The 12024-nt window shown below is 46.6% G+C and overlaps 1 protein-coding gene across 2 annotated transcripts in view; it reads left to right on the forward strand.

Moving 5' to 3' along the window:
* The window catches only part of BICDL1 (BICD family like cargo adaptor 1), a 49640-nt gene extending 40386 nt beyond the window's left edge, over positions 1-9254 (forward strand). The window contains exons 9-11 of one of the 2 annotated variants that reach the window (XR_007506793.1): positions 2564-2684; positions 3590-3698; positions 6852-6945. Coding sequence is in view for 1 of the 2 variants with exons in the window: in XM_049806663.1 (XP_049662620.1) it covers positions 2564-2684; positions 6852-7052 (322 nt within the window). In the remaining variant the exon portion in view is untranslated. Of the gene's footprint in view, positions 1-2563; positions 2685-3589; positions 3699-6851 lie in introns of both variants that reach the window. The other variant, XM_049806663.1, reaches the window with a different exon arrangement.
* The last annotated feature ends 2770 nt before the right edge of the window (positions 9255-12024 follow it).

Below are 12024 nucleotides of genomic sequence, written 5' to 3' on the forward strand. Positions count from 1 at the left end.
GGGTTTCTCCAACCCTCCATGAATTTCAGTAGCTGTTACAAAGTGATGGAGTGCGTCTTAGCTTTGCTGGCATTGGGAGATGCTTCCAGGAGCTTGGGAGCAGGGCAGCAGATGCCGATTTCCAGAGCTGCCCCGTGGCAGGATTGAGGGCATTTAGGAGGATGCTGTGAACCATGTTTTTGCCATCCCTAATGCTGGTCTGAGTCACACAGCAAGGCAGAGAGGACTTCAGGGAACTGAACTTTTGCTCTTCCAGACACACAACCTTGCTTTCCTGCCCATCCCCATTACAGCCCTGCTTAGGCTTCTTCCCTAAACCATTTCCCTGGTCACTCACTCTCCTTTCTTGGCCCAGGGTCGTTTTTGCATCTCCAGTCCTGTAATTCTCTACTTCTCCTTTCAGGATTCTCCCACCGTTTTGACTCTTTATTTTCCCCATCCTCCTTGCAGACCTGCCCCGTACCCCCTTCCCCAGCTCTGTTCTTGGGCTTGCCACACTGCCCTGAGCACTCTTTGCCCCAAGGAGAGGGGCAGAAACATTTGTCCCACTGTGCTGTACATAGAAAGGATACATCTGATAATCTCTTCAATAAGCAGATGGGCCAGGACACCACCAGTCCGTCTCCTTATGGAAACGCCTAATACTCAAGGAGCACAAGAGGAGGAGCACAAGAGCGTTGCACCTCTGAGGATGTGGGGAGCTAAATCAGCATGCACAATCCCTTCATCTTTTTTTAAGCGACTGGATCATCCATGCTGCTCTCGCCCGGGTAGCCAGCTACCAAACTCCCATCGCTGTCCTCTGTAACACCTCCATCTGTTGGCAAAAATCAGGAGCATCCCAGCTGCACTGCTAAGTGCAGAGAGGTGGTTCTGACATTTCCAGTGCGTGTGGGTTGCTGGTTCTGCTGTGGCTATAGCAACGCGCTGCTGCGGCGATAAATCCCCCGGTAATATCCAGGCAGCGATGGGGAGCTTCACAACAAAAGGCTATTTAAGGTGCTCAAACCCACAGCCGGGAGTGGAAGGGTACAGCTTCTCCACGGCGGTTAATGACCCTGCTGGGACAAAGCACTAATATTTACGGCTGACTGTCCTGCAGTGGCAGGAGCCCAGAGAAAGGGGGACGTGACAAGTGTGCATGGGTGAGTGGCGGGTGATTAATGAGCAGAAAGTGGCTGCAAGTGAAAGCAGACAAGAGCGTCTTGTTGCTAGAAATGAAAGCATCCCTCCACAGACTGAGCAGACTGCTGCCAGGCAGCGAGCCACCTGGGAGGCTCGTGATATGCTTCCCACCTCACACCTCAAGGGTTAAATCACTTTTGTTGAAGCCCTCCCAAAAAAAAAGCCCTAACTCTGAACAGAAATAAAATCACTGCCTGAGGCAGACATCTGGCATGGAAAATTTTTAGCTTGAAGCTGAAGTTTAGCCACACGGGAAGCAACAGGAAAATAGGATCCTATAATAGGAGGTATTAAGCAACCGCTACCTGGAATATAAACACAAATTCCTAAATAGCTTTTTCTGCAGGGGAGCACAAGGGAGCTATTAGGAGGCAATGAATTAGCTACACTTAATAAGATGCAATTATTTCTCCTGAAATTGTTTGCAAGGAAAGATAGTTCCCAGCAAGTCATGTTACAGTTACCCATCACACAGCAGTTAATTGAAAACTTAAGGTTTGTGCTCACCTGTGTGCTCCCAGCATGGTGAGCAGCATTTCCCAGCTTGGGCAGCTTAGGAGATTGCTCCTTCCTAGAGGACAATTTCTTTCCACTAGCCAACAGCAGCTGGAACATCTCAGCCACTGAGCACTCAGAACCCTTTGGGCAACCTTGGCCATGGCATCACATGCCCAGTGGCCATCAAATGCCTGGAAAAAAAACACAGCAGTGGTGTTCCCAAGGGCCGGCACAACCCCATTGAAACTGGGAGCTTTCCTTAAAGTGTAACATTTAATTCAAATAATTTTAACAGTCTGTCATTCTTAAAAAGCATATGCTGTGATAAACTTTCTTCCTTCATTTCTTCCTTCCTTCAATCCAAGTCCCAACTGAAAGCAGACTTGTACTCTTTGAGGGTTTTTTGTTTGTTTGTTTTATATTGCAACTTATTGATCAAGTCATCAGGCACAGATCATTTGGGTTTTAGCACATACCATTTCCTTTCCTATGCATTAGTAAACAGAAGAAAAGGAAAAAATATTTACATGTAGATTCTACCTCGTTGTAGATCTCTATTTTTAATGGCAGAACCTGCACATTGTCCAGGCACACTGTATTATCTTACACGCCAGTGTATCTGAATACCTTTCTGTATTCTTCATAGTGTGCTTACCAGAAATCTGCTGGTTTTATGGTAATGATGTCTACGGTTCTGTCCCACTCTTCAGATGGATAGATTGCCCAGAATACAATGGAGATGACCAGCTTAGGATTTGGGGACTTGCCAATGAAATAAATTGTTGACTTCTCCTCAAGGATATGTTTAACACTTCCTTTGGAGAAAAAAAAAAAAAAAAAAAGAAAAGTCACATGCCCCAATTTCTCACTCTCCCCCCAGGAAGAATGCGGTGGAGGTGGAGCTGGCCAAGTGCAAGATTGACATGATGTCCCTCAACAGCCAGCTACTGGACGCCATCCAGCAGAAGGTGAACCTCTCGCAGCAGCTGGAGGCCTGGCAGGTGAGCAGCCCCCAGTCACCACAGGGCAGGGTCTGGGTGGCACATAGCCCAGGAGGCACCTCTGGGAGACTTTTGCCCGTTCCTGTGGGTTTGCTGCATTCTCAGCCTGAACACCCATAGATAGGAGCGTTTGCTTTTGGCTCGGCAGAAGCCAGTGATGCAGTGGTGCTCAGAGGGGTGAAACACAGCCCTTCCCTGCTCAAAGCCTTTCAGCTGTGAACTGTTAATTAATTATACAAGAACGCCCATTTAAAATGGAGAAACAAACTGTATCTCATGGCTGCATACAGCATGGGTAACATACACTTTGCAGAGCAACCTGCTGTGGCCAAGGGAGGGAAGGTGTCCATGCAGGAGATACCCCTGGGCAGGCGCAGCCTTGGGGACATGCAGGCACAGCACATCCTTGCATTTCCGTGATGGAGCAGAAAGGTGGGAGGCAGAGAGATTGTGGTGATTGTTTCATGGTACAGCTGCACTGTTTCCAACTTGGAAGATCCAGCAAGATGGAGAAGCTAAAATCCCAGCTCTCCACCAAGGTAAAAAAACCCCAAACCCACAGCAGTTCAGCAGCTGCCCTGGAGATGCCCTACTTGGGGCCAGTTGGGAAAACCCATGTAAAGGCAGAGAGCCTTTGAGAGCAGACAAAGCTCTCTCCTCCTGGAAACTAGCACCAAGGGAGAGCTACTTTAATAGAAAACAAGCAGATACAAAAGAAAAGGTCCAGGCCAGTTCTAGTAATGTGTTGCAGACCATACAAGACCCCAACTCTACTAACAACCAGCCTGACCGGTAGAAACCTCTCCCGTACAACCTTGCTCCTGTTTCAACTCCACTGTGTTTTCGTTTCTCTTTTTCTTTCTTTTTTTTTTTTTTTTTTTTTTTTTTCTTTCTCCTGCTTACAGTTTGCTTCCTCAGGGCTTTTTACTATCTGGCTCCTTTGGTTTCTGATCTAGTGGCCTTTCTCAGTTCCTGTACCAACAGCTTTAGTCGTACACCCCTCCTGCCTTTGAGGTGAGCTCCCTGCACCCTCACCAAGCACCCACCATCCCCTCACCTGCTCCATTTGCTGCCACTGTCACCTGCATCCGTCTCTGTCCTCACTGTCATCTGGCAAGAGAGGCCAGTGGGGGGGTCTCCATCACCCACTGATATCCTGCACACACATATACCACACACCCCAGCACCAGGCCGAGGCACGAGGGGCAGCATCCTACACCCCATGGTGAGGCTTTACCCCCCAGGTCACCACAGGGAAAGCCAGGCTGAGGCGCACGTATCATTAATCCTCTGTATTTGGCATATCTATTATCTGGAAAAGTTCTTGAAATACAGACTGCGATTATACTTCTCAGCCTTGTATGCAGTAAGTGACATTCAGTGCTCTGCATAGGAGCTCTCTGTATCCAAGTTCTGCTTCAGTTTGGATGGGTGGTATAAATTGAGACCTACTTACTAGTACACTCATATTTAGTGCTGGAATATCCCCATCTTAGGGTTTTAACAGCAGGTGTTTGTTTGCTTTCTCAATTAACACTATGTCATCCAATTGCAGCAGTATAGCATCCCCAATCCTGCTCCCACCAGTTGTCTGAGATGAGGATCAGACTCGCTAGCACTGCAGAAAATTGTCTCCAACATACTGACCTAAAGTGTTATTACGCAGTAGCAAAATAGTTTCCAAGCACCTAGAGTCCCCAGAACAGAAGCTCAACTGCAGAGGCACAAAACAAGTCAGGTGATTTATGTATTTCAGAAACTATTTTGCAAAGCTGAGTGTTTCTGATAAAATGGGATGAGATTCTCTGCTTTAGCTGGGCATAAATGGAGGCGTTAATCTGATAAAATTCTGCTCCTGCTCACTTCTAGGCTGCACTTTACCAAGGACCATCAACAAGATTACAGTTTTCTGTAAGCACATAATCATACAGTCTATAAAATATGCCACAAGCAAAATTGCACGCATCCGAGCCTAGCACAGGAGTGGATGTGCACCTCACCACCCCCATGCCTAATCTGACCCCCACTGGTATTCATCATTATCTGACTGGGGACAGGAAGGGTGTTACTGGGAGTAGGGAAGGAATATGGAGCAAACTTGGAAGTGGAGGGCTGCCTCTCTGAAATGAGAACTCAGTGGCTTCAGTGCAGTAGCGAAAGGGGCATCGTTAGGTTAGAAAATGCTGCAATGCCAGCAGAGCGCTGCAGCCTGCACAGCCACAGCCACCAGCCTCCGAGGTCGCCTTGTGCAGCTCCAACCCTTATCTCATGCAAGGGAGACCAGCTTCGGCTCGCGAAGAGGATACATGTCATTTGTACCTCCTTCAGCCTCACCCCTTCTGCAAAGAGCAGAAACTCCTGCCCAGAATGCCCAGAGCACACCAGTACCACGTTATCCAGCTTTATGGGACTGCTTTACCAGACAGGTCTCATATTGCTGGTGTTTGTCCTTCCTCTGCATTCCCAGACACTCCTGTGCCCCTGCCCAGTGCCAAGGCAGGGACCACAGCTCTGCCCCAGCCTCGCTGCCTACATCTACCCTGAATCTCCACAGGCAAGTGCTATGTGCTCTGATTCACGCATTGGACAGACAGGGACCTAAATGTAGTGCACTCTCAATAGTGCATACTGTATTTTTACATATATATAAAATATTTTTTTGTATATATATATAAAAATCATACTCATCCCTTGTTATATGGTTAACCAAGGACACAGATCTGCCGTGCTGGAGCCTGGGTGCCTACCTCATTTGCTAGAAGAGGTGCCTTCAAAATCCAAGTGCTATATGTTTTCATGTGGCAGCTTCACCTCTAGAAACGTGTTTCACCTTAATGCTGATGTTTACCTTAACCTCTTCAACTCTCCCTCTGCCTTTCCCCTTTCCAGCCCTGCTCTAAAAAGATCCAAAGTTTCCCCAGTCCACGTAGCTCTGCACCCTCCTGCTCCCCCAGGAAAATTCCCCATACTAAATATGGTCCAGGCCATGGCTCTCAATCCTTTTCCCTGCAGAAAATGCTGCAACAAGAGATTAGTTATTGTTCACGTTTCCACTCCACGTTGGTTATTTTATTCCACATGGAGCTACAGAGCAGCTGGGGCACCCGCTGGGTGATGGCAGCACCTTCCCTGCTGTCTCAGTGCTGCCCTGATGGGCTGCCCTGCACAAGGTACTGAATGAATTGCACTTCCACCACTACAGCCCATCCAGGGCATCCTTGTTCTCACCAGATAGTGCTCATAAGGGACCAAACCGCTGGAGAATGGTTGATTTCTCCTGTGGGGCTAGTTTGTGTACACAAGTTTTCACTAAGCTACAGTATAATATGAAATTGTAGCAGAAATAATGGAGCTGAAGGTTTAAAATTTGTAGAATTGATAGCCAGATTTTCAAGGAACACATTAGCATGTCATCAGCAGCAATGGAACTGACTAATTATTTGTGTAGAGCAATTTCACTGTGCTACAAACATGGATGAAACCAGAGTGCTTCTGGTACATCTAAAAAAACCACCGTGCAGTTGTTCATGCCAAGCTGTCTGTCAGAGAGCTCCCACTGTTCTGCTGGCTCTAGAGGAAGAAGCGGGTCTAAGGGATGAGTGCAGTTCTCTTTGGTAAGTCTGGTGCAAAACCCACTTGGGATCTGGTGGGCCCACGCCTGGCCCCAGCCCCTCGGCTCCTGGCGGCACCTTCCCCAAGGAAGCCCCACTAACAGTGGCTGTGCAGGCAGCTCTGTCATGCCTGCCTGCTCCATATGGCAAGCACATAGACCATCCTTACCTTTTCTGGCATTTGCTTTCAGCTGCATTAGTTCTTTTTTATTTATTTCTCCCCCCAAAGGGGACATCTGCAAGCTGCAGACAGCAGAGAAACATAGTTTAGGGGTGTGACAGAGTCCCAAGCAGGTGCGATGCTCCTCTGCAAGACCACCTGAGCAATTTACCTCTCAGAACTGTGTGATTTACTTTCCTCGCTCATTAAAAAGCCTCACAGAAGCAAGCAAGGCTAAGTCTGTTGCCAGGTGGGGAGCTAGACCTATCCCCACTCTTGTCATCCCTTCTCCATCTCATCACAGCACATTTCACACCCATTTCAGCCACGTCGCTGCGCGAACTCCCTCTGAGTATCAGCCGCCACTAACAATCCTCTCCTCTCCCTCTGCTGCAGGATGACATGCACAGGGTCATTGACCAGCAGCTGATGGACAAACACCCGAAGGAATGGAGCCAGCTTGCTTATTCCTTCTCCAGTGGCTATGGCACAAAGCGGAGTGCCAGACCCTCCCCCGTGTTCAGGCCGGAGCAGCAGGGGGACGAGCCCGTTGGGGCAGAAGGGAACCGCCTCTTTTCCTTTTTCAAGAAAAATTAATATGAAAAAGAGAAACCTCTCCAACAGTTCCTGCTTCAAGATGGAGAGTGGGGCAGCTGCCCAGCTTGCTGATGGACCCAACTCTGATCCACTAAGAAAAAAGAAGGGGGCAAAGGAGTTAACCCTTGAGACTCTGCACTATTTACACCGCACCTGGTCTGAACCAAATGTTTACATGAACTGGAGATTTGCAAATTGACAATGTGATACTAATAGAAAGAAACTTTTCCTATTCTTTAAGTGAAGTGATAAACTTCAGGGTATATTTTAGGCGCTTTGACACAGTCCAGTTTGTGCTGTGAAGAATAATCTGATTGTCTTAAAAGCATTCTCATGCTGGAGAAGGAAGTAAGCAGCCCCAAGACAAAGCAGCGCAGGGGATTGAGAACTGCCATCGCAGCAAGCACAGGGGGAAGAAGAGGGCTGAATGCAAGAGAAGAGAGGGAAGTCACTTACACCGCCCTCTGGTCCTGGCAGCCGTGATATCCTTCATCCATCCCACTGAGACTGGAGTCATTCTGGCCCCAGCCTTGCCATGTTTTGACAAGTGTAGCTTTCTCCATGGTGGAAGTTGAGCCCCCACTGCAGATCCTGCATGGGCGCCATCTCCCTCGCTGTGAATCCAGGCTCCTCGCAGATCAGGGCAGATGTAAGATTGCTGATGTTACTGTCTTCTCTAGCTCCCCCCTGTTACAGAGAGAAGAGCTGCAGAGACTGTAGTTACATGGAATGTTAAGGATTTCTCCCCAAGAGACTGGCAATCTGTAACAGATTACAAACTGGGTAAGAGTTGTGGATGTTCAGTCCTGGGGCACCTACTGTCCCTCCAATGGCCAAAGGTAGTTGTGGAGCTTCAGCATGTCACATACCTTTCCCCAAAGCCAGGTACCCCTCCCAAACAGAGTAAGAAACCTGTCATTTTAACTGGATAGGCCCCTCAAAAGCCTAACTAATAATTCATTGAAAGCCTACCCGTAATGATGTCAGTAGGTCTTTAAGGCTGGGTTGGCAGACTTGCTCCTCAGAAAGCACGCAGGCATCTACCTTCACTAAAGCCAAAGGCAATTAGTGTGTCTACAAAGCTCTGAAAATTCTGCAGCTTACTCTGCCCCACGCAGTAACATTAGCTATGGCCTGACGAAAACTATGAGTATTTGTCCCTGCCTGCAGGTCATTTACTACTCAGCTCTTTGGCGAGCAAGTAGCCAAATATCCTTTTGACCGAAGATGATCAGAGCCTGCTTTGCTGTAAGCATGACCTGATCAAGGAGAAGGAATGTAGCTTATTTGGTATATGCACACAGTGATGCTGGAAATCCTGGAATTCTTAAGTAGGGACCTTCCCTACGCACTGGATGGGCACCTTACAGCTCTTCTCTTTAACACAGTCTACCATCATCAAGCAGCAAGGAATGCCAGCCTAAGTTCAGAGATGTCCTGCTGCTGTCATGCAATTTTCACACATTCTCCCAGCTCACGATACCCACAGGCCCTGATTTGTTTCCCCGTCGCTTTAAAGAGGCTACCACCTACACTGTCCCACAGGAGACGGAGCTAGGTACGCGGTCAGCTCTGCCCTGCTCAGCAACTTAGGTGCTAAAACACCATCCTACTGGGAGCTGCTATCTCTGTTCACTATTTACAGTAACAAGCTTTCTGCTAGAATTAGGTAATACCTTCTAAGAAGCAGGTAAGAGGTTCATGGCTTGGGTTTTTTTATTATTATTTAACTTATCTATGGGATAGAACATCCATAATACCTCAGTACAAATATCCTTTCTGCCTACAAAGATTTGAGCATTCCCATATTTCCTTGTTAGCATGAAACTACCACACTGGTATGAAATCATCTTGCACTGAGGTAGCTCCATGTTGCAAGGAGCAAAGTACTCTTTGGGATTTAAAATGATGGTAAAAAGCTGAGTGGTAAAACCCATTTACTTGAAAGCAATGACACCTGGAGTGCAGATCCTGCTCCAGGAAATACTTAGGTAAAGCACCACCAATACAGCTTGATGCTTAGAGGGAAAGGAGTCTGGAGTCTCACAGGCAGGGAAGGAAACCAAACCTTGGCCTCTCCTTTCTAGGCAATGCTCAGCTGTTGAGTATCTGCTTGTATCCGCTTATGCAAGTGAGGGAAAGGGACTTAGTGCAGTGCCAAGCACGCTCTCAGGATGGCAAGTCCTCATCCTCCCGTCTTACCTATGTTGTGACTCCCAATAGGGCAGAGCCACGAGGCACACACTCAGCATCCCGGGCTGTCAGGACTCAGTTATGCCCATATGCATTAACCTGCAAAATTAGGCATGGGTTCATGGAAGCCAGTGATACATGTGAACAGTTGTCTTATACCCTGTTTGAAAACTACGCTCCGCTTGTTGTGGGAGAGCTACGTGAACATCTTTGTCCTCACAGACCTTTTTTCTGCTGTCAGCTGTCATTTCCCAGGCCCCAACCCCTCTCTTCAAGCCACATGCCCAGCAGCTGTGTGGGACTCTACCCCCATGAGGATGTGTGGATGTATGTATGCAATCCTAAGGCAAGGGCCTCAAGTTATCCAATGAAGATGCAGTAATGAGATGAAGAAAGGTGCCTTCTGCTCCATGTTTGCCGAGAGGGAAGCGACTCATTCAGTTGCAGGGGTAGGCAATGGAAATGCACAGCACATCTCTTCATTTAAGGAGGAACCTACCTTAATCCCATTGCAATTTTATTTATTTATTAACAGTGATGGAAGAGACTGCAAGAGGAAAGTCAGCATGTTCTAAGGTGCCAGTTGGGTATGGTTTCTTAAAACTAGCCTCTTAACCCTAAAGACTTAGTTGCACTACTAAACCCAGAAATAGAAGAGAATTGGGTTTAATGAACTGGACAACACACCAAAGGAGACCTCCTTGTGCTGAGCTGCTACTCAACAGGAACAGAAACTGCCTTAACATAGCAGCTAGGTTTTGTTGTTTTGTCTTCAAAAATTTCATCAATGCAGTCCTTCACATTCTCGTTTGTTATGTTGCGTTTTAACAAGGTCCTGACTATTCCACCTTGAGCTGTCATTAAAACACTCGTCTGCCTCCTGTCATGTCCAGGAGCCTGGAATCATCCTTGCAGTGCTGGGTTAGAAGACACTCCGCTTGTGATACTTGATACTTCTAGGACACACATGACATAAAGGAAACATCGGCTCCAGTGAATGAGATGGAGGAAGCACATTAATCCAGCAGGAACTCAGGATCCCAAAGTAGATTTAGGGAGTGGGATCAGCAGCTCTAAATACAACACTCACCCTTGCTTTTGAGATAATGGTAAATAAAGCAGTAGTGCTGCACAGTCACTGTTCAAATATTGCACAGAGAAGAGATGCCTGCTGAGATTAAGGTTACAAAGAACTTTCCCACAGTTAAGTAACAGGTTACTGGACAAATGTTTATTATGCTAGCCTAAGGGAAAAGGGATCAATCTCCTTTTAGTCAATTCTGCAAGGGAAAAAACTGTAAAACAAGAAACAAGCGAGTGTAAATGAAAGGCAAGTCACTAGCACTTTATCTTAATACAAACTTAGATCAGCAACTTGCCGTTGAGATGAACAACAGATCAATTAATGACAACAGAATAATTTTGCACAGAGAAGCAAGAAGTGAGGTTACAGGCAGTGCTGCATGTACAAGGACTTGATAGCTGCATGCACTTGTCCTACTTAGAATGGTAAATTCCAGATATGCCTCTACATCAGGCAAACTCTCTACTCCCCACTCGGCTATAAAAAGCAAGATTGTTTTAACCAAAAAGCCAAGAAAGGAAGTGTCTGGGTGCTGCAGCAACGATTCCCTTAGATTGAGAGGGAAAAAGCACACAGCAGGGACAAGCAGAAAGAATGTATCTATAGATATGTACATATACCACAGTGCTGTAATTTTTGTATGTAGCAGTAATGTAAATAAATGTATGGTTTTTATAAGATACATATTATAAAAATCTATAAAGGCATATTTTTAGTAAAACAATGCTCTACTTCTTTTGTAAATAGTTCTCTTCAGAATAAAACAGATCATTTATACAATACTGTCTCAGCTCTCAAGTCACTGCTTATCTTGCCTAGCCGCAGAACAAGCTCACTTTTTGAACTATCATCTCAACACCCAACAGCATCTTTAGTGCTTCATCATCCCAAATTCAGCCATGTAAAGCACTTGCATGTGTTCAGAAGAGAACGGTCCTGGAGAAAGAACATTTGAGGCATTTACATCTCCTGCCACACAGGAAAATAGAAAGAGGACCATGTAAACATTTTCCACCTTCCACCCATTTGTATCATTTACTGGCCTTTATATGGAGGGATATTCAAACTTTAATGACTTTAGACACAAAACACAGATGGACAATGAAACACCTCCAGCTTGCGCCAGCTGCAGTTCAGACCATCTGCACGTCCTCAGGATTCCCTTCTACATAGTCATACCAGAACAGAGCAAACAGAAGAAAAGGCACCTTCCCACAGCAAGTTTTCATCGCACTTCTCCAGAAGCGAGGACTTGCCTTCGGTAGCCCACTTGTGCGTTAAGGGCAGGCAGGGGTAAGTGAATGCTAAGGGCAACGAGCACAGCAACAGCTGCGTAGTTCCTCTACAGAAACACGTTCATTTCCTGGGAAAGCAAGGAGAGACTCCAGATGTTTTTTAATCAGCTCAGGGTCTGACCCCTACTGCCTTTGAAGAGAAGCTTTCAAAGCTGATTCAACGCTTTTTGTTGAACAGAAAGACAAAAAGATCACAGCAAAATCACAGGCATCTCACTTTCACGCAGAAATAAGGTTACCATTCCAGCTTACTCTTTCATTCACATTTAAAACTAGAATAGCAACGAAACATTTGAAAGCATTAATTAGGGTTGTCCCAATACCCTCTCCCAGGAGAAAAGACCCTCTACATACAGCAGAAGAGCTCACCCCTGGCTTGCCACCCTCCACCTCCAGATGC

Source organism: Accipiter gentilis, chromosome 7 (assembly GCF_929443795.1).
Source record: "Accipiter gentilis chromosome 7, bAccGen1.1, whole genome shotgun sequence".
NCBI lineage: Eukaryota > Metazoa > Chordata > Aves > Accipitriformes > Accipitridae > Astur > Astur gentilis.